General features: G+C 44.5%; 1 protein-coding gene across 1 annotated transcript in view; it reads right to left on the reverse strand.

Annotated features, from left to right (window-relative positions):
- The window catches only part of LOC146357384 (cytosolic phospholipase A2 epsilon-like), a 69101-nt gene that overhangs the window by 23976 nt on the left and 26122 nt on the right, over positions 1 to 19003 (reverse strand). The window contains exons 4-9 of the mRNA XM_084846358.1: positions 13462 to 13598; positions 10677 to 10805; positions 8887 to 8927; positions 3600 to 3642; positions 907 to 982; positions 48 to 217 (exon numbers count right to left, since the gene is read on the reverse strand). Of these exons, the coding sequence (XP_084702484.1) occupies positions 48 to 217; positions 907 to 982; positions 3600 to 3642; positions 8887 to 8927; positions 10677 to 10805; positions 13462 to 13598 (596 nt within the window). The remainder of the gene's footprint in view (positions 1 to 47; positions 218 to 906; positions 983 to 3599; positions 3643 to 8886; positions 8928 to 10676; positions 10806 to 13461; positions 13599 to 19003) is intronic.

The following is a 19003-nucleotide window of genomic DNA, read 5'->3' on the forward strand; positions in this document are numbered from 1 at the left end:
AAAGAGATTACTAGCTAATTACTAGGATCCTCAGGTATGATACATACAATGGAGGGAAGAGAGCTCTTCTTTGGAAGTAGAACATCCAGTTCTGCTTGCTGATACTTGGCAAAGTGGAAAAGGGAAGGTTCTGTGAAATGCAAGCTGGAGGCACAGGCTAATGAAATGTTTTGGGTTTCTTCAAAGGATCCTATCAATGTACACTTGAAGTCTTGTTCTAAGGGCAGATACACAGTAATAAATTAAGTAGCACTACTAAAAAGAAACCACAACCCTTAGAAATAAAATCAATATCCATGTCATTGCCATCTCTGCATGCGGCATTGTTTGTAGATGTACATTACTGATGTTTTAAGATAACTGCTTTAGGCGTTGTTGGAAAAAGTGGTATAGAAGTTTATGAATAAATGACAATGCAATCTTATACATGTTTACCCAGAAGTAAGTCCCATGGGGTTCAATGGGGCTTACTCCTAAGTAAGTGTGCATAGGATTTTAGTCTACAGCCTGATCCTAAGTAAGTCAGCCAAAATTATTTCCAGCTAAGTACGCTGGAATGAACTGTCATAGGTACGTGGTGACTCTAAAAATGAATGCAAGGGGAAGAAATCATATCCTGGCCTGGATTTTATCTCAGAGATGGATGACACTGAATTTAACCCAACCTTGTCAGTCTGGGCTCTTGACAATTTTTGTAGACATTTCAGGGTATGTCACGGTTCTCCGAAAAGAACAGAATTTCCATCTAACATGCAGCCCATGTCAGCAAATGCCTGAGTATGGAGTCCAGCAATTTTACCCAACCCAGGCTGGACCAAACACCTGAAGTCCAATCTTGAAGCCTCTATCATCTGGTCTAAAAGGTGGTAATTACTATGAATAAGCAGTTAATGAAGCAATCCTCACGTTTAAAATACTTTTTCTTCCTCTTCTTCTTTTTCCTCTGCTCCAACTGAACCTCCAAGGAGCAACATTCACGACACTGCAACAGAAACAACTCACAAAATAAAACAACATCCCCCGCCACACACACACACACACACACACACACCATTTCACCATTTATCTTGTTCTGAGAAGCTTATGCAAGCAGCAAACTTTATTTCCTGAGCCAAATGCCATATATTCTTCTGATCTGACATGATGACCTTAGCTAACTGAATTATACTACAGAGCTCTGGAGATTCATACCAAGTCCATACATGAATTAGCAACAATTCTGAAATATGTAAGCTAAGCTCAATAGTTGTTGTTCAATCGTTCAGTCGTGTCCGACTCTTCGTGACCCCATGGACCATAGCACACCAGGCCTTCCTGTCCTAAGCTCAATAGTAGGTTTTCTTTAAAAGCTAGCTCTGGTCATATGGTAGAGGTCCTGTTTTGTGAGGGTCTAGGCATGGTTTTCTCCATTTAGCAGACAGCTAAGTCCTCCGGTGTGTGAGAACACACTTGAACAATTATCTGTTTATAGTGCACTTTTGTGTGTGATGTAGCCACCACATGAGAAACTGCACTGTTTGCATGCTACCCGAAACACTGTGACTGAGGCCTGAAGCCTGTTACATTACTAGGTGAGGTAATAATCTGATTCAGTAGAATGTGACTTCATATATCATTACTATATAAAACAATTAACAAAAGAATATGCACAGATTCTAGCGCTATCATGCTGAATCACCAAACAGCTTTTTGAGATGGGAGTTTAAAGACCCTTTTGGATGTTTAGAAAGGGCACTTTCTTAAAAGTTTGCTCTAAAAAAGCTGGATGTGCATGCAGAATGGCCATGTATGGACATTACACAGCCAGTCTTCCTCTATATGGTGCCCTCTGGATGTTTTTGACTACAGCTACCACCATCCCTGACCATGGGGTTGATGGGGGTTGTAGTTCAAAATGTCTGCAGGACACACCACGTTAGGGAAGGCTCTGCTAAAGCACAGTTGGCTCAGAGAAGAAGTCTGGAAGCGTTTGCTTCCACTTTTGCCTGACAGCTGTTTGTTGTTCCTAACAACAAACTGTGGTTAATGTTAACTATGGTTTGGCTTGTTTTTAACAAATCATAGTTAACTTTAACCACAGTTTGTTGATAAAATGACAAACTGTGGTCAAGCAAAAGTGGATGCAAAAGCTTCTGAACTCCTCATGGCTGCACTGGAGGACGAGCAGGGAGAGCGTGCAAGTCTGAGGCTTGGTGTGGCTTATTCACATCACAGTAAGCTATGATTTAGCATAACCTTCCTCAACCTGGTGCCCTCCAGTTGTTTTTGACTACAACTTTCAGGAATCCTGGGAGTTGTAGTCCAAACCATCTGGAGTGCACCATGTTGGGGAAGGTTGGTTTAGTGTCACATCAAAATGCAGCCAATATATATGTATGTACCCCTTTTGTTCCTAGTATTGGTGACACTGAAAGGAAAAGATGAAGGGTGAAATTTGTAATATACTGTTCATTACATTCCTAATAGAAATAATAGTAATAATGTAGGAAAAATTCATTTGCAATTATGAAGCCATTCGGATTTATTTCAGGGAATATTTTTTAGAATAATACCCATGATTTTATTTTCAAATACGTCAAAATTTAATTTCCCTCCTTGCAAACCAATGAATTTTATTTAAAAGAACATTTGAGAAGTCATTAGCCGAAATACATATATTAAAGATTACAAATTTATTGGTACAGGCATTGCTAACTCATGGTGTTCTCAGACAGACAGTTGTTGATCAATCTCAATATTCCACAGATCTAAGGCTCTGTGATCAGTGTGTATCTATGTGTATGGGCTAATTCAGATAGTCTAGTGTACAAACTGATGCGCATACTTACCATGTGACTGAGCCAACCCTTATGGGAAGCCAATTCAAATGTTTATGCAACCACGTTGAGTCCCAGCTGCCCAGATATGATTTCTGGCAGCAGCCATGCCATGGAGGTAATGTTTGAGTTGGTTCCCCGTGGGTATGCGGATCATGGGAGAGGGCAACCAGAAAGGGCAGGGCATTATATAGTCACAGTATCTACAGAATTGTGTGATGCGTCACAACAGTCCATACCCTGATCTAATTGTTTCTCCCCTCAAACTGCCCATAATAATTCAAAAATGGTTGTTCTCTCGCCCAGCCTCTTGAACAGTCAAGGTGCAAGCATGTTAAGTAGAGGTTAATTTACACAAGGGGTCCCCGGCCTTTTTGGAGCCATGGGCACATTTGGAAATTTGAGAAACTGCACGAAATGGCTCCCATGATGGATGTGGCTAGCTACATAATGGCTGCCATGGGGGTCTGGCTAGTCAAAAGAGAGGCTGGAGGCTGGCAGGGAGGGGGAAATAGCAAGGCAAAGGGGTAGTGGGGGGAGAAAGAGCAAGGCAGAGAAAGGGAGAGAGAGAGAGAAGACTGCCCTAACATTTTCCAAGGTTTTTCTTAAAGCAATTATTTAAGGGAGGAGAGAGCTTTATGGCAGTGAGAGGAGAGCTTTATGGGAGCCATTGGAGGTCTCTGCGGGTGCCAGGGCCACATCGACGTACAGGTTCTCTAGAGCCAGCAATATCATATTTGTAGAATTATACAGTAAAGGCATAAGTAAATAAACTGAAGTTACCACCAGTGCGCCATTAGTAATTATTGTTTCAGGTGGACCGCATCTAGAAAACAGAAATAGGATACTTAATGTTACAATTTGAACGATTTAAGGATAGCTGTTAGATATGCCATCTTTCAACAAGAGCTGTAGTATTTTACTTTGTTCTTTTAATTTCACTTTCTGGCCACTACTAGAACTGTTGCTTTCGAAGGCTGAGGCTCTATGTTCTGCCTGCTTGGCAGAAGCAAAGGATTGGTTTCTGCCAAATGGCAAGGAAGTGCTTGTGGAAGGGACAGATGGAAAGCGCAGGTGGCAAGGGTCACAGAGTGTGATCTGGAGCAGGCTCCTCCTTTCATAAAAAGAAATCCTTTACTGTTGAGGATGTCATAAGGCCAAAGCCAAGTGCCAATGAAGACTGGAAAAATAAGGGAATTGTCTAGGATATTCAGGACTGTTATCTACAATGAACTTAACATTGCGTTGGAGCCAAATTTAGCCATGCTTAGAGCAGATCTCCCCTACATGGATCACTGCCTTGTTGTGGCGAAGGGGCTTGCATAACTCAGTGAAGCCATAAGCTATGCCGTGCCGGGCCACCCAAGACGGACAGGTCATGGCAGAGAGTTCTGACAAAATGTGGTCCACTGGAGAAGGAAATGGCAACCCACTCCAGTATTCTTGCCAAGAAAACCCCATGGAACGTATCACAAGGCGAAAAGAGATGACGCCGGAAGATGAGCCCCTCAGGTCGGAAGGTGTCCAATATGGACACCTTCATATGGTGTCCATATGAACACCATATGGTTCATATGGGGAAGAGCAGAAGGTATTTCCAAGTAGCGCCAGAAAGAGTGAAGCGACTGGGCCAAAGCCGAAAGGACACTCAGCTGTGGATGTGTCTGGTGGTGAAAAGAAAATCCGATGCTGTAAAGAACAATATTGTTTAGGAAACTGGAATGTCAGATCAATGAATCAAGGTAAGCTAGAGGTGGTCAAACATGAGATGGCAAGATTGAACATCGAAATCTTGGAAATCAGCGAACTAAAATGGACAGGCATGGGCGAATTTAATTCAGGTGACCATCATATCTAGTACTGTGGGCAAGAATCCCTTAGAAGAAATGGAGTAGCACTCATAGTCAACAAAAGGGTGGGAAAAGCAGTACTGGGGTACAATCTTAAAAACGATAGAATGATCTCAGTACGAACCCAAGGCAAACCATTCAACATCGCAGTAATTCAAGTCTATGCCCCAACCACTGATGCCGAAGAAGCTGAGGTTGATCGGTTCTATGAAGACCTACAACACCTTCTAGAACTAACACCCAAAAATGATGTCCTCTTCATCATAGGGGATTGGAATGCTAAAGTAGGAAGTCAAGAAATCACTGGGATAACAGGCAGGCATGGCCTTGGTGTACAAAATGAAGCAGGACAAAAGCTAATAGAGTTTTGCCAAGAGAACACGCTGATCATAGCAAACACTCTTTTGCAACAGCACAAGAGGCGACTCTACACATGGACATCACCAGATGGTCAATATCGAAATCAGATTGATTATGTCCTTTGCAGCCAAAGATGGAAAAGCTCTATACAGTCAGTAAAAACAAGACCTGGAGCTGACTGTGGCTCAGATCATGAGCTGCTTCTTGCAAAATTTCGGCTTAAATTGAAGAACGTAGGGAAAACCACTAAACCATTCAGGTAGGACCTCAGTCATATCCCTTATGAATATACAGTGGAGGTGAGGAATAGATTTCAGGGATTAGACCTGATAGACAGAGTGCCTGAGGAACTATGGACGGAGGTCCGTAATATTGTTCAGGAGGCAGCAACGAAATCCATCCCAAAGAAAAAGAAATGCAAGAAAGCAAAGTGGCTGTCTGATGAGGCTTTACAAGTAGCTGAGGAAAGAAGGGAAGTGAAAAGCAAGGGAGAAAGGGGAAGATATATCCAACTGAATGCAGATTTCCAGAGAACAGCAAGGAGAGACAAGAAGGCCTTCTTAAATGAACAATGCAAAGAAATTGAGGAAAACAACAGAATGGGAAAGACTAGAGATCTCTTCAAGAAAACTGGAGATCTCAAGGGAACGTTTTGTGCAAAGATGGGCATGATAAAGGACAAAGAAGGCAGGGACCTAACAGAAACAGATGAGATTAAGAAGAGGTGGCAAGAATACACAGAAGAACTATACAGAAAAGATCTGAATGTCCCTGATAGCCATGATAGTGCGGTCACTGAACTTGAGCCGGACATCCTCGAGAGTGAAGTCAAGTGGGCCTTAGGAAGCATTAGTAACAACAAAGCTAGCGGAGATGACAGTATTCCAGCTGAGCTATTTAAAATCCTAAAAGATGATGCTGTTAAAGTGCTGCGTTCAATATGCCAACAAATTTGGAACACTCAACAATGGCCGCAAGACTGGAAAAGGTCAGTTTACATTCCAATTCCAAAGAAGGGCAACGCCAAAGAGTGTTCAAACTACCGCACAATTGCGCTCATTTCACATGCCAGCAAGGTGATGCTCAAAATCCTACAAGCTAGGCTTCAGCAGTATGCGAACAGAGAACTACCGGAAGTACAAGCTGGGTTTCGAAGAGGCAGAGGAACTAGAGATCAAATCGCCAATGTTCGCTGGATCATGGAGAAAGCAAGAGAATTCCAGAAAAACGTCTATTTCTGCTTCATTGACTACGCTAAAGCCTTTGATTGTGTGGATCACAACAAACTCTGGCAAATTCTTAAAGTGATGGGAGTACCAGACCACCTTACCTGTCTCCTGAGAAACCTGTACCAGGGTCAAGAAGCAACAGTAACAACCAGACATGGAACAACCGAGTGGTCAAAATTGGGAAAGGAGTACGACAAGGCTGCATATTGTCACCCTGCTTATTTAACTTATATGCAGAGTACATCATGAGAAACGCTGGGTTGGATGAATCACAGGTCGGAATTAAGATTGCTGGGAGAATTATCAACAACCTCCGATATGCAGATGATACCACCCTAATGGCAGAAAGTGAAGAGGATCTAAAGAGCCTCTTGTTGAGGGTGAAAGAGGAGAGTGCAAAAGCTGGTTTGAAACTCAACATTAAAAAAACTAAGATCATGGCATCTGGCCCCATCACTTCCTGGCATATAGAAGGGGAAGAAATGGAAGCAGTGACAGAATTTACTTTCTTGGGCTCCAAGATCACCGCAGATGGTGACTGTAGCCATGAAATTAAAAGACGCTTGCTCCTTGGGAGGAAAGCTATGGCAAACCTAGACAGCACAGCAAGAAGCAGAGACATCACCTTGCCGACAAAGGTCCATCTAATCAAAGCTATGGTTTTCCCAGTAGTAATGTATGGCTGTGAGAGCTGGACTATAAGGAAGGCTGAGCGCCGAAGAATTGATGCTTTCGAACTGTGGTGCTGGAGAAGACTCTTACGAGTCCCCTGGACTGCAAGGAGGTCAAATCAGTCAGTCCTAGAGGAAATCAACCCTGAGTGCTCATTGGAAGGACAGATACTGAAGCTGAAGCTCCAATATTTTGGCCACCTAATGCGAAGAGAAAACTCTCTGGAAAAGACCCTGATGCTGGGAAAGACTGAAGGCAAAAGGAGAAGGGGATGACAGAGGATGAGATGGCTAGATAGCATCACCGATGCAATGAATATGAACTTGAGCACACTCCGGGAGAGAGCGCAGGACAGGAAGGCCTGGCGTGCTATGGTCCATGGGGTCACGAAGAGTCGGACACGACTGAACGACTGAACAACAACAACAACAGAGCAGATCTATTGAAATTAATGGGACATAAGTTAGATGCAACTTACTTGTTTCATTGGTAGCAATCAGTCTATTCTGGATCCAAGCCAATATTATTGTGTTCATATAGAATGGCAGTGCTAATCTGGTCAGCGCTCTCATACCAGTTTGCATGTCATAGCAACCGAGGATTTCTTTAAACACTGGGTAGTTGTGAACATGTGGGAGTGACCAAGCATGCTGGCTCCTGGGTGCCCACCTGCTTCCACATAGCTAAACAACCCAGGGACACTTTGTCCCTGGCTTGCTTATTGTGATGTCTACACCCAGAATTGTGGGTTGTTGTGGGAGGAACAACCCAGACTTATAACCCATGGTTTGTTCTTGAGTTACAAGTCTGGGTTGTTCCTCCCCCAGCGAACTACAATTCCTGGTTTGGACATCACAATGAACAACCCAAGGATGCTTCATCCCTGGGTTGTTTAGCTCCACCTGGCTGCAGTGGGAGAAATCAGGCAGTGACTATAAGCATGCTTGCTCACTGGCTCACTCCCACTTCATTCTCAACAACCCACAGTTTAATATATGCATGATGACATGCAACACCAAGTTTCTCTTCTGACACACCACTTTGTCTCTTCTTGCAAAATCCTCTGGAGAAAGAGATTTGGATCCCTGGAGCAATGTGACCCATCCCTAACTTCCGTCTTGGATAAACAGCTTAATCCTTTTAGTAGATAATCAGGCAATTAAGTCAAAACAGTGTTGCTAAATATTTCCCCCCCCCATGGGAAATATTTAATTAAACCATTAAATTAAACCATTTAATGGTTTAAATACTCTTGCGTCTTTCCTCATTAAAAAAAGATAACCCAAGGGAAAGATTCTGATTGTTATGTAGGCGTCTCACTCTCCAACAATCATACTATTTTATCTTGGGGAAAATGTTATTTTCTGAGGCAGTACCCTGAAGTAAGTTTTGTCCAGTGATCACAGTGCTTTCATGGGACACCAGTACATACACATGCCAGCCGGTATGCTAGATACCTGCACATCTATATTGTGATGGAGGAAATAAATTCTGGCCTCTGCTAGTCCAAATGTACCAACAAGATCAGCTTAAGTGGAAGAGCAAGCTTTATGCAAAACCACTCGCAATCACAGCTGAGTTCCTCGTAACAGCAGGTACTGATAGGAGGTACCTGCTGTTTTGCTCTCCAATTTTTGGCAAGGCTGACATCTGGAAGCACTCTAAGGTGGATCCGCTACACATGCACATGCGTTGAAAGAAAGGGAAACACCATCACATTAAGGATGTTTTAACTTCCTTACGTATTATGCCAAGGATGAGTTATGGATAACTAATTTGAATTGCACATTTGTGAGTTCTTATGGACAGGACAGCAAGTGAACACAGTGGGGCTCACTGTTCACTTACTATTCTCCGGACCGTCGCTCCTATTAGTTACTCATTCTACAGTTATTGGTTTCTATAATATGAACCAGCATGGCTATTTTTGTTTTTGTGTGTAATATTTGGGTTACTCACATACTCTCCAATGCAAATTCAACCTCCAATTCTTCATGTTTCTGAAAATTAAAATGTAAAATAAATGGGATGTTTTTGCAAAGAATTATTCCACATATGCTGGCTTCCCCACATCTATCACATAAGAATTTCTCTTTCCTGGCATGGAAAGTGGCATATCAAAGGGTTTTTTTTTTTTTTCAATCTTCATGTAGAAATTAAAATGGAAAGTTGAAATTGAACTTGAAAAGTCCTGGCAAAATGATTTTTCCACATACTTGCCCTAATATAAATCACTCCTCCGAAGCTGCTGTTAGCTTCATGAATGGTGGTGGGAGGGGAGTCAGGAACTGACTGATTTAACATCCTCTCTTGGAACACCATGTTCCCAGTCTTCAAATCACCCCCCCACCTGCTACTTACCTTCCCATAACCCCTCACCCCATGGGCTTTTCTCTGAACTTAAGTCACTTAGGGCACAATCCTATGCATGTTTAGACAGAAAAAAAAGTCCCACAACTCCCAGCATGCCCCAGCCAGCCATGGCATTGTACCTTTACAGTATTGGAACTCAGCTGGGGAATAGTGCTTGAATGAAACTGCAGGGAGGAAAACTACTGGGGGGGGCAGGGGGGAGGGCTCTGTACTCTTCACCCACACGCTTTTTTGTTTTAAAAAATGGGTCCCAACCCACTTACTCTGTTGAAAACCATCAGGAACTCCTGCGTTCATGTCTGTTTTCGCCCTTTCAAAAGTTGATGTGAAATTCAGTTCCAGTTAGCAAAGTATTTGAATAAAGGTATAAAATCCCATGTTTGTATTTTGAAATATACAGTAAGCTCAGGTTTGCTGCTATTGTTGAAGTTTCACACATTACCTTGATGAACCAATTCCTTTTTGCTTCTTTGCAAGTTCAATAGCAACCAGGCAACACCACAAATTCTTTACTGGTATGCATTAATTGGATGTTTTTCACAGTATGTACATTTTCTTTCTTGTGTAAGACAGTATTTTCATATCATATAGTTAGATGTCATATAGTTAAGACACAGCTTCCATGACTTTGTGGAAGGTTAATGGGAAAGTTTATAATATAGGTTAGACTAGGAATCATATGCCCCTCCTCCATACATCTTCCCAGCTTGGGGCTACTCAGAACTAAACTGGGTAGCACTAGAATAGGGTCTCCTGATATGAACAGGTCCATATGGTGTCTTTGGCTGAAATTGATACACTACTCTTTACCCCCATCTGCAGAGTTAATAGACTGGATAGCAACTGACATTTATTATCAGCCGAAAGTTCAACACTGGTTTCAAACTATCTTTAGCTGGTCCAGGGATGGTCTGTTGGCTGGATCTGGTCTATAAAGCAACTATATCTGCCCCCTGGACGGATTGCAGTCAAGATGTGATAGAACGTTTGTCCGCAGTTCCATTTATAGCGGAAAGATAATTATTTTTAAAAGCAGAAGACCAAACTAGATACGATGATAATCATGCAACTGGCAGTTCCATTAAGAATATAGGGAGAGCCCCGCTGGATCAGACCAAAGGCCTATCTAATCCAGCATCCTGTTTCCCTTAGTGGCCAACTAGTTGCCTCTTGGCATCTGTTTTTTGTTCAATAAATGGCACTTTCAGAGGTTAGGTGCTCTGAAGTGGGACTATGGTACAGGAGGAAAGAAAGAGATGTAATCCTTTGACCCTGCACTCGAAGTGTTTCTTTTAGTAGCAAGGCAGGCCAAGTGATGAAAAGTGTATAGAAAGCTCAACTAACATAGAGAAAAATCAATCCTTATGCATACTCACCTGGGGATTTAATTCAAATTTCATAAAAATTGATTCTCCAAGAGGGACTTTAGCTATGTCAAATAAAATGACACGGTAGGCATCATCTTGAATGACATCTTCATCACATAATGTCAATTCCAAGACATTCTGGAAATAGAAATAAGGAATGTTATGCATGAAATATGGAAGCACGGTATTATGTATTCTAGGAAGTACTGCGGGTTAGTTATTGCTTTTGAAACTTGGCAGCTCCTGTAGAATTAGAAATAGCAGCAGCAGGTGGAGCTTCCGCTAAGCCCTCACTTCTGTGTGTGTTGAATAAAGAACGCTTTAGTTTGAGGCCCGCTGATTCCTGCAGTCATTCCTTCTACCAATACAACACACAGCATTACAGAGTTGGAGGATAGCAAACAGCTGTTTTGTTCCACTTTGGGCCACAACGCTCCTTTGAGAAGGGGCTATGGGAGTACTTGCTTTGCATGAAGGTCCCAGGTTGAATCTTTGGCATGTCTAGTGAAAAGAATCACAGGTAGCAGAGCTGGGAACCCGCCCCCCTAGAGAGGCTCTGCTAAAACCCCTAGAGAGTTGCTTGCTGCTAGTCAGAGCAGGCAATATTTATTTATTATATTTCTAATCCGCCCAATAACTAATGTTCTCTGGGCTAGATACTGGGCTGCTTAGAAATGTTACTATACTAAGTGGCATATAAGTATTACAAATAAATAAATAAATGGAACAATGGAGTGATTCTGTGCAGGACAGCTTATAACCTGTATTGTTGTGGAACAGGGGTTTGGGCAGGAGAGGGTTAATGGGCCAGAACTACTGCTTAAAGCTAAGCAAATCTGCTAGACACTGGTTGTATCCCTAACTTAAGTCATTTCAATGGGTCTGCTCCAAATATGACTAGCATTGGATACAACCCCACAGTCTGACCTGTTGCATCTTTCTGTTAGGTGAATACAAGCAATATGTTGCCATTGGAACTAAATAATTAGCCAGTTGCTTCTTAATTCAGGACCATTTATGGGAATGTTCTGAATAGGAAGAACCATCAGGGAAAGGGATAGATCTCCCCATTTCCCCTACTCCCAGCAAATGTTGTAATCTAGGCCTCTGTGTGAAGAAAGAAACTGCTGTTTGGGAAGGCACAGGGACACAGAGAATGCCTGATATGGGGCCCTGTGAGCAACTTAAGGTACTGGCTGCCTTCCTAGAGATCTGATATGGGAACGGTGGACTTTGGCTGTCTGTTGTTGTTTTAAGCTGTCCCGACACCCATGCTTAACCTGTATGAGCACATAAATGAACACATTTCAAAATGCCAAAAAAAATTCTAATGACCTCCTTCCAAAGGAAACCAAACCTTCTAACTGCTTGGAGAAGTGGGAACTTCTAACTGCTTGGAGAAATGGGTTAAACATAACAGAATATCGAATATTAAAAATGTGGTTGCTCAGGCAGGCATTTGGGGTGGGTTAGGGTATTTTAGAAAATGTCTTTATTGTAGAATTTTATTGTTTTAAACTGTTTTATTATATGCTGTACATCGCCCAGAGTGGCTGGGTAACCAGCCAGATGGGCGATTAATAAATTTAATAAATAAATAAATAAATAAATAAATAGTCACAGAGCAGGCACACAGCATGGCAGTGCCAACAAGGCCTCCTGCTACAGGAGAAGATCATGGCAACGTTAGCCTAGTAAAAACGCTATCTTAGGGGTGCACGAAAGTCATTTACCTGGTCTCGCAGCTTTTCGCGGTGAGGGGGAGGCGCTTCGCTGCTCTCCCCGCGAAATTCAGGCCGGGGGGGGAGGCTTCCTGCCTCGCCCGGCCGAAATTCAGGCTGGGGAGGAGGTGCCTTGCCTCGCCCGGCCGCAAAGTTAAAAGTTTTTTTTTTTTTAAAAACGCCCCCGTGATAGGCTACGTGACGATTAACGTAGCCTATCATGGCTAGATCTGCAAAGTCAGCCGTGATAGGCTATGTAAATCGTCACGTAGCCTATCACGGGTGACTTAAAAAAAAAGCACGTACGCAAATGGCGGCCCCCATAGGGAGCCGCCATTCGCGTTCCTTATTTGGTTGCTGTAGTCTACGTAAATCTTTACGTAGACTACGGCGAAAATAAGGGCAACACAAATAGCGTTGCCCTTATTTTCGCCGTAGTCTACGTAATCTTTACGTAGACTAAAGCGACCAAATAAGGAACGGGAATGGCAGCTCCCTATGGGGGCCGCCATTAGCCGTACGCGCTTTTTTTTTTTAAAGTCACCTGTGATAGGCTACGTGACGATTTACGTAGCCTATCACGGCTGACTTTGCAAATCTAGCCGTGATAGGCTACCTTAATTGTCACGTAGCCTATCACGGGGGCGTTTTTTCTTTTTTCTTTTATTGGAATGGCGGCGGCGGCAGCCAGTCGAAAGACCGGCTGCCGCTCCCGCCACTGACGAAGACCCGACGAACCGCCGGCCGGACCCGCCGCCGGGAGGGACATTCGGGAAAGGTAAGTCCCGTCCCGGGGGGGGTGCAGGGGGCGGGGGTGTGTGGAGAATTTCTCCCCGAAACTTCTTCGGGGGGCTGAACACGTTGGCGCTCGGCCCCCAGAAGTTTCGGGGAGAAATTCTCCGCCAACCCTACATCTGCTAAGGGTGGAGTTTAAAGGGAGTGCAACTGAGATAAAAAGGACTAGATAAGAAACAACCACACATGCAGAACAGCAAGAATAACCAGTAAGCACATGAAAATGGTTATTCTGCCTCACCTCGAAGGAACCAAGAGCATACCACATTTTATCGTACCTTAACCTGACTCTGGATCCTGAAGTAGAATATTTCATTCCACACTGGATCTTTGCAGTTTGTAATCGTTTTGGTCCGAACCTTTTCAAATGAGGCAGTAGGCAGCCACAAAGTCACATAGCAATCTGTTTCACTTACTGTAGGGAAAGGCATGGAATACTTAAGAATGTTATTTGTACTGGACTAGATCGAACACTTAGTTTAATCCTTTGGAGACGGCAGATTCAACAAAGCATATTTCTTGGTTCTGTTAGTCATTGCAAGATGAATGCTTGATCTTTGGAAGCATTAGATATATCTTGGGAGTATTAGTAATCTTGGGTTACTTCAGAGAGGGTTTTTTTGGTCAGCACCTGGATTTCAGGGGAGCCTGTAACACTCAAACTTTTAAGTGCATGGCAGGAGGAACTTGAGCAAATCTAGTTTTCCCCACTGATGGGTGAAACTAAAACCACACAATGCATTCACATCTATTCAAGGGAGCCATAGGAAGCCACTTTGGGTCAGGTCAGGGGTCATTAACTCCTATTCCTACTTGGTCTTTATGTCTCCATCCTCAGCTACTAAGAGTCAATAAATGTGCATTGGTAGAACACATGGCATTTGCCCCACACCCCAATTCATTTCAGGTGGGCTGAATATTGGGCTATTATCTTTGAAATGTGACTTTGCATACCACCTAGCTGTTTCCCCACAGCGCTGTAGTTCTGACTGACTTACAGAAAGCAGAAGCAGACTGCAGTGGAAACACAAGCCCGAAAGGAGATCTATCTGATTCATCAGTGACTGCTTCTGCTTTCCGTAGAGAAGCACATGGTCACATGTGCTTGGGGAACTATTGCATAAATATGAGGATGTACTTGGGAGACATTTTCACTGATTTGTTTTGGAGAAGCCCCCTAGAAAGACTAGCGACTGTTTCTTGAGAAAGGTGCACACCCCAGAGTCCTGGGTGCATGCAGATGTTGGAAACTAGTATGGAATGCTGAGCTCATCTCTCTTTTCACCAACAGCATTGTTTCTAATCCTATTTCTCTTCTCATTCACTAAGGGTGAGTTTATATTCATGCTCACAAGAAAATATATTGTCTGTTCACATCCTCCTGTGTCATTCACCTGTGGTGGAGTTTTCTTGTCATGTCACCAGAAAACAACTGTAACTTATACCTGACTATGTGTGAATAGGTTCAAAAGCAGCATCTTCATGGAAGGGGTACAGGGAAAAAGTCACCATTTCTTTTCTTTTTTCATTCACCAGGGAGGAGGACATAGCTCAGTGGTAGAACACAGGCTTTGCATGCTGAAGGTTCCAGGTTGGATCCCTAGGGCTGAAAAAACTCCTGCCTGGCTCAAACCCTGGATAACTGCTGGAAAGAATACTGGGCTAGAAGGATCGATGGTATGATGCAGTATAAGGCAGCTTCCTATGTTCCTATGCACTAGTTCTGAGGAAAGGGGAAGACAAGGGAAACTTAGTTTCCCCTGTTTTCTCCATTCCTCAGAACCACAGGACCCTGCTGATGAAGCTAAAGATCCAAACGCTATAACATGAAATGCTATTCAAGTGAACTGCCATCAAAGAACAAATTAGGAACTAACACTAAGGTCCTAGTGCAGGAATGAGGAATCTTCACCCTCTGGGCCTAATCTGGCCCATAGAGATTCCATATCCAGCCCACAGCCCCATCTGACCTCCTCCCTCAGGCCCTGCCCCCTGGAGGCTATTGGGGAGAGGAATCCCCACTGTTATCTCCAATACTGATTGGTGATAACAGTGCAGATTCCCTCTAGCATGCCGCACATTCTCCTAACTGGATGGGCAAGCAGCACATGGGAATGCTGGCTGTTACTGCCAACCAGTAACCAGATATAACAGCGATCTCTCATAGAAAAGCAGTTTGTGCAGAGAGAGCCTGGAACAATGGCTTCTGCCTCTCTCTATATGGAGAAAAAGAAGTTTCATAAGTAGTGCACCCATCAATCAAAATGAGGTGGGGTATATTGCTCTCTGGCTCATCCCTCCAGGTGCTGGATGATGTCAAATGGCAGACCCTCCCCTGAAGCCCTGCCCCTTGATGTCATGGCAGTTTCTCCATGCATAGAGAGATATGGACCAATGGTTCCTGCCTCACACTGCATGGAGATCTCTCCTACTTTTCTCTGCATGGAGAAACTCAGGTAAAGTGCCAGGGGGAAGGTTCACCCCCTGATGTCATCTGGCCCCAGAGCAATCTGCTAACCCCGTGCCCCCAAGGCTAAATAGGCCTCTGCTGTAGCACTTATGATTGCCATTAATGGATGCACACTCATAAGCCACTTCCACAATGAAAAATAATAACATGGGGAAAATGCATGCCCATGTCCATCCATGAATCAGGGCTATGCAGTTTCATTCCCAAGCGCTTAGATATAATGAGGGAGCATCACAGCATGGTGTTTACCTCATGAATACATATCAGTATTAATACTTCTAAACCTACCATTTCTGTCAGGAAAGTGACACACTTTCTATTTTTGTTTTGTTTTTTGTATTTTTCCCTAATTCAATTAATTTTCCCTAACAAAACACTTTTTGTTTTTTTCCCTAATTCAGGCATGATCTTCGAAGCTTCCAAGTTGTGAAGCTTCACAACTTCGAATCTTCGAATATCATGCCTGAATTAGAAAAAAAAAACCATTGCGGAGAAGCCCCGATTCTGCGAGGATAACACCTGAATTTAAAAAAAAAAATCCAGAGTGGGGGATAGGAGGGGGTAAAACTTAATCTCATTTGAAGGGACAGAATAACCCCCTGCTCAGTGCAGGAAGCCTGATTCGCAGGTGGTCGCCCATCCAACTACTGACCGGGGCCAACCACGCTTAGCTTCTGAGATCAGACAAGTGCGCGCACATCCAGCCCTTTGCTTGTTGCTGAGGAAATGGGGGCTGCTGAGGAAGCTATGCGATCAGTAGCCGGAAGAAGACATGGGCTGTCGAGAGCTGTGATTGGACAGGAGGGAAATACAAACACCACCACATATGGACAGGCAGGGGCGGGGACTACGACTGGATATGGTGGCGAAGGCGAAAAATCAGAGCACATTAAGGGGAAATCCTGGGATATTAGGGTATTGAAAGTGGGAGCACGGAAGTGGGAAATTCCGGTTCCAATCTGAGGCGGCTACTGCGTGGTGTGAAAGGCGGGTGGTGAAACCTCATTGGAAACGAAAAAAGGTGGTAAGTGTAGATCCAGCCTGAGTTCTATCTGCTTCTTTAATCTAGGCAGAGTTAGGGATGTACGAAAGTCACTTACCTTTTCGCAGGGGTGATTCGCGGTGGGGGGGAGGTGCTTCACTTCTCCCCCCAAAGTTCAGGCGAGGGGGGGGAGGCGTCCCGCCTCACCCGGCCGAAATTCAGGCCGGGGGGGAGGCGCCCCGCCTCGCCTGGCTGAAATTCAGGCCGAGGAGAAGTGCCCCGTCTCCCCGGCCGCGAAAGAAAAAGTAAAAAACAAACAAACAAAAACCCCGTGATAGGCTACATAACGATTAACGTAGCCTATCACGGCTAGATTTCCAAAGTCAGCAGTGATAGGCTATGTTAATCGTCACGTAGCCTATCACGGGTGACTTTGGAAAAAAAAAACGCGTACGCAAATGGCGGCGGCCCATGGGCGCCGCCATTTGCATTTCTTATTTTGGCACGTTTTGGCACGCTATTTGTGTTGCCCTTATTTTCGCCGTAGTCTACGTAAATCTAGACGTGCCAAAATAAGGAACGCAAATGGCAGCGCCCAAGGGCCGCAGCCATTTGTGTACGCGCTTTTTTTTTTTTCCAAAGTCACCCGTGATAGGCTATGTGACGATTTACGTAGCCTATCATGGCTGACTTTGGAAATCTAGCCATGATAGGCTACGTAAATCGTCACGTAGCTTATCATGGGTGGTTTTTTTTTTTTTACTTTTTTATTTTGTAATGGCGGCGGCAGCAGCTGGTCAGGAGACCGGCCGCTGCCCCCGCCCCCGCCGAACCGCCGCCGAACCGCCGCCGGGACCTGCCGCCGAGAGGGACATTCGCTGAAGGTAAGTCCCATCCCGGGGGGGGGGCGGGGGGCCGGCGGAGAATTTCCCCAACACTTTCGGGGGGCCGAATGCCTCGGCGCTCAGCCTCCCGAAGATTCGTGGAGAAATTCTCCGCCATCCCTAGGCAGAGTAGGGATGTACGAAAGTCACTTAGCTTTTTGAAGGGTGCATTCGCGGTGGGGGGAGGTGCTCTGTCCCTCCCCCCGAAATTCTCTCTGGCCAGCTCCACTCCATGGCGATTCTGCGGAGCTCCCAGCCGGGGCTGCCTGAAGCCCGAAATCCGGCCGCTGGGCAGCCTGCACAGGGACGCAAATGGCAGCTGCCATAGCCGCCACCATTTGTGTCCCTGTATTTTGCCGTGATAGGCTACGTAAATATTTATGTAGCCTATCACGGCAAAAACAAAACAAAACAGCGAACGCAAATGGTGGCAGCTATGGCAGCCGCCATTTGCGTTCCCTTTTTTTTTGGCCGTAATAGGCTACGTAAATATTTACATAGCCTATCACGGCCAAAAAAAAGGGAACGTAAATGGCGGCCGCCGTAGCTGCCGCCATTTGCATTCCCTTTTTCTTGCCGTGATAGGCTATGTAAATACTTACGCAGCCTATCACAGCTTCCGCAGGGATGCAAATGGCATCCCTGCCTTAGCCATGATAGGCTACATATGTATTTACGTAGCCTATCACGGCTATAATGAAGAAGCAAATGGCAGCTGCGGCCACCATTCACAAAGGAGTGCGAACTGCAGCAGGTAGGTGTCCTGTTTCGCGCACCTTTTGTGGGGTGGTGGGGCGGGGGGGCTTCATTCCGCCACAGATTTCGGGGGGCCGAATGCCAGTGCGAGATCCGTGGTGGAATTCTCTGACATCCCTACGGTAGAGTGGCTGCTGCCTTGTTATCATCAATCCTTTGCCAGCCAAGAAACAAAGGCTGAGCGTTTCTGCTTTCTGCCCCGCCTGCATCTTGTCAAGATCTGGCAGCTCCTTTGGTGAGGCCTCTGTTTTGGCTTCCTCTCTATCTTCTGAGCCAAGGAAGCTGCTTAAGGAATCATCTGTTTGATGCCCATCTATATGACCATTTTTGAATCTGGGGTCTTTGGCCACACAGAGGCCCAGTTCAGATGCCACAACAACCCAGGGTTTTTAAAACCAGGATGTGTGAACCAGGATTTCTGGGTTGGGGGGAGAGACAACCCAGAGCTGTAAACATGGAGTTATCAGGTGGTGGGAACCGGCACGCTCACTTGCTCCTGCTTGGCTCACAACAACCCAGGGTTTTAATTTATGGGTTATTATGATGTTCTAACTGGGTCACAGGCTTCCTCCTTTCTAGGTTTCTGTGTGCCCTAAATACACAGTTTGCCCATTTTCTAGCACATTATTAAATACAAATCAGATTACAGCTTAATGAAGTTCATTGATATTTTGAAACATAATAAACAAAGAGTCCCAGGGTACCTCAAAGACTAACACATTTATTGT

This window comes from Heloderma suspectum, chromosome 1 (genome assembly GCF_057233095.1).
Source record: "Heloderma suspectum isolate Gila_16-S chromosome 1, 16-S_ref, whole genome shotgun sequence".
Classification (NCBI taxonomy): domain Eukaryota; kingdom Metazoa; phylum Chordata; class Lepidosauria; order Squamata; family Helodermatidae; genus Heloderma; species Heloderma suspectum.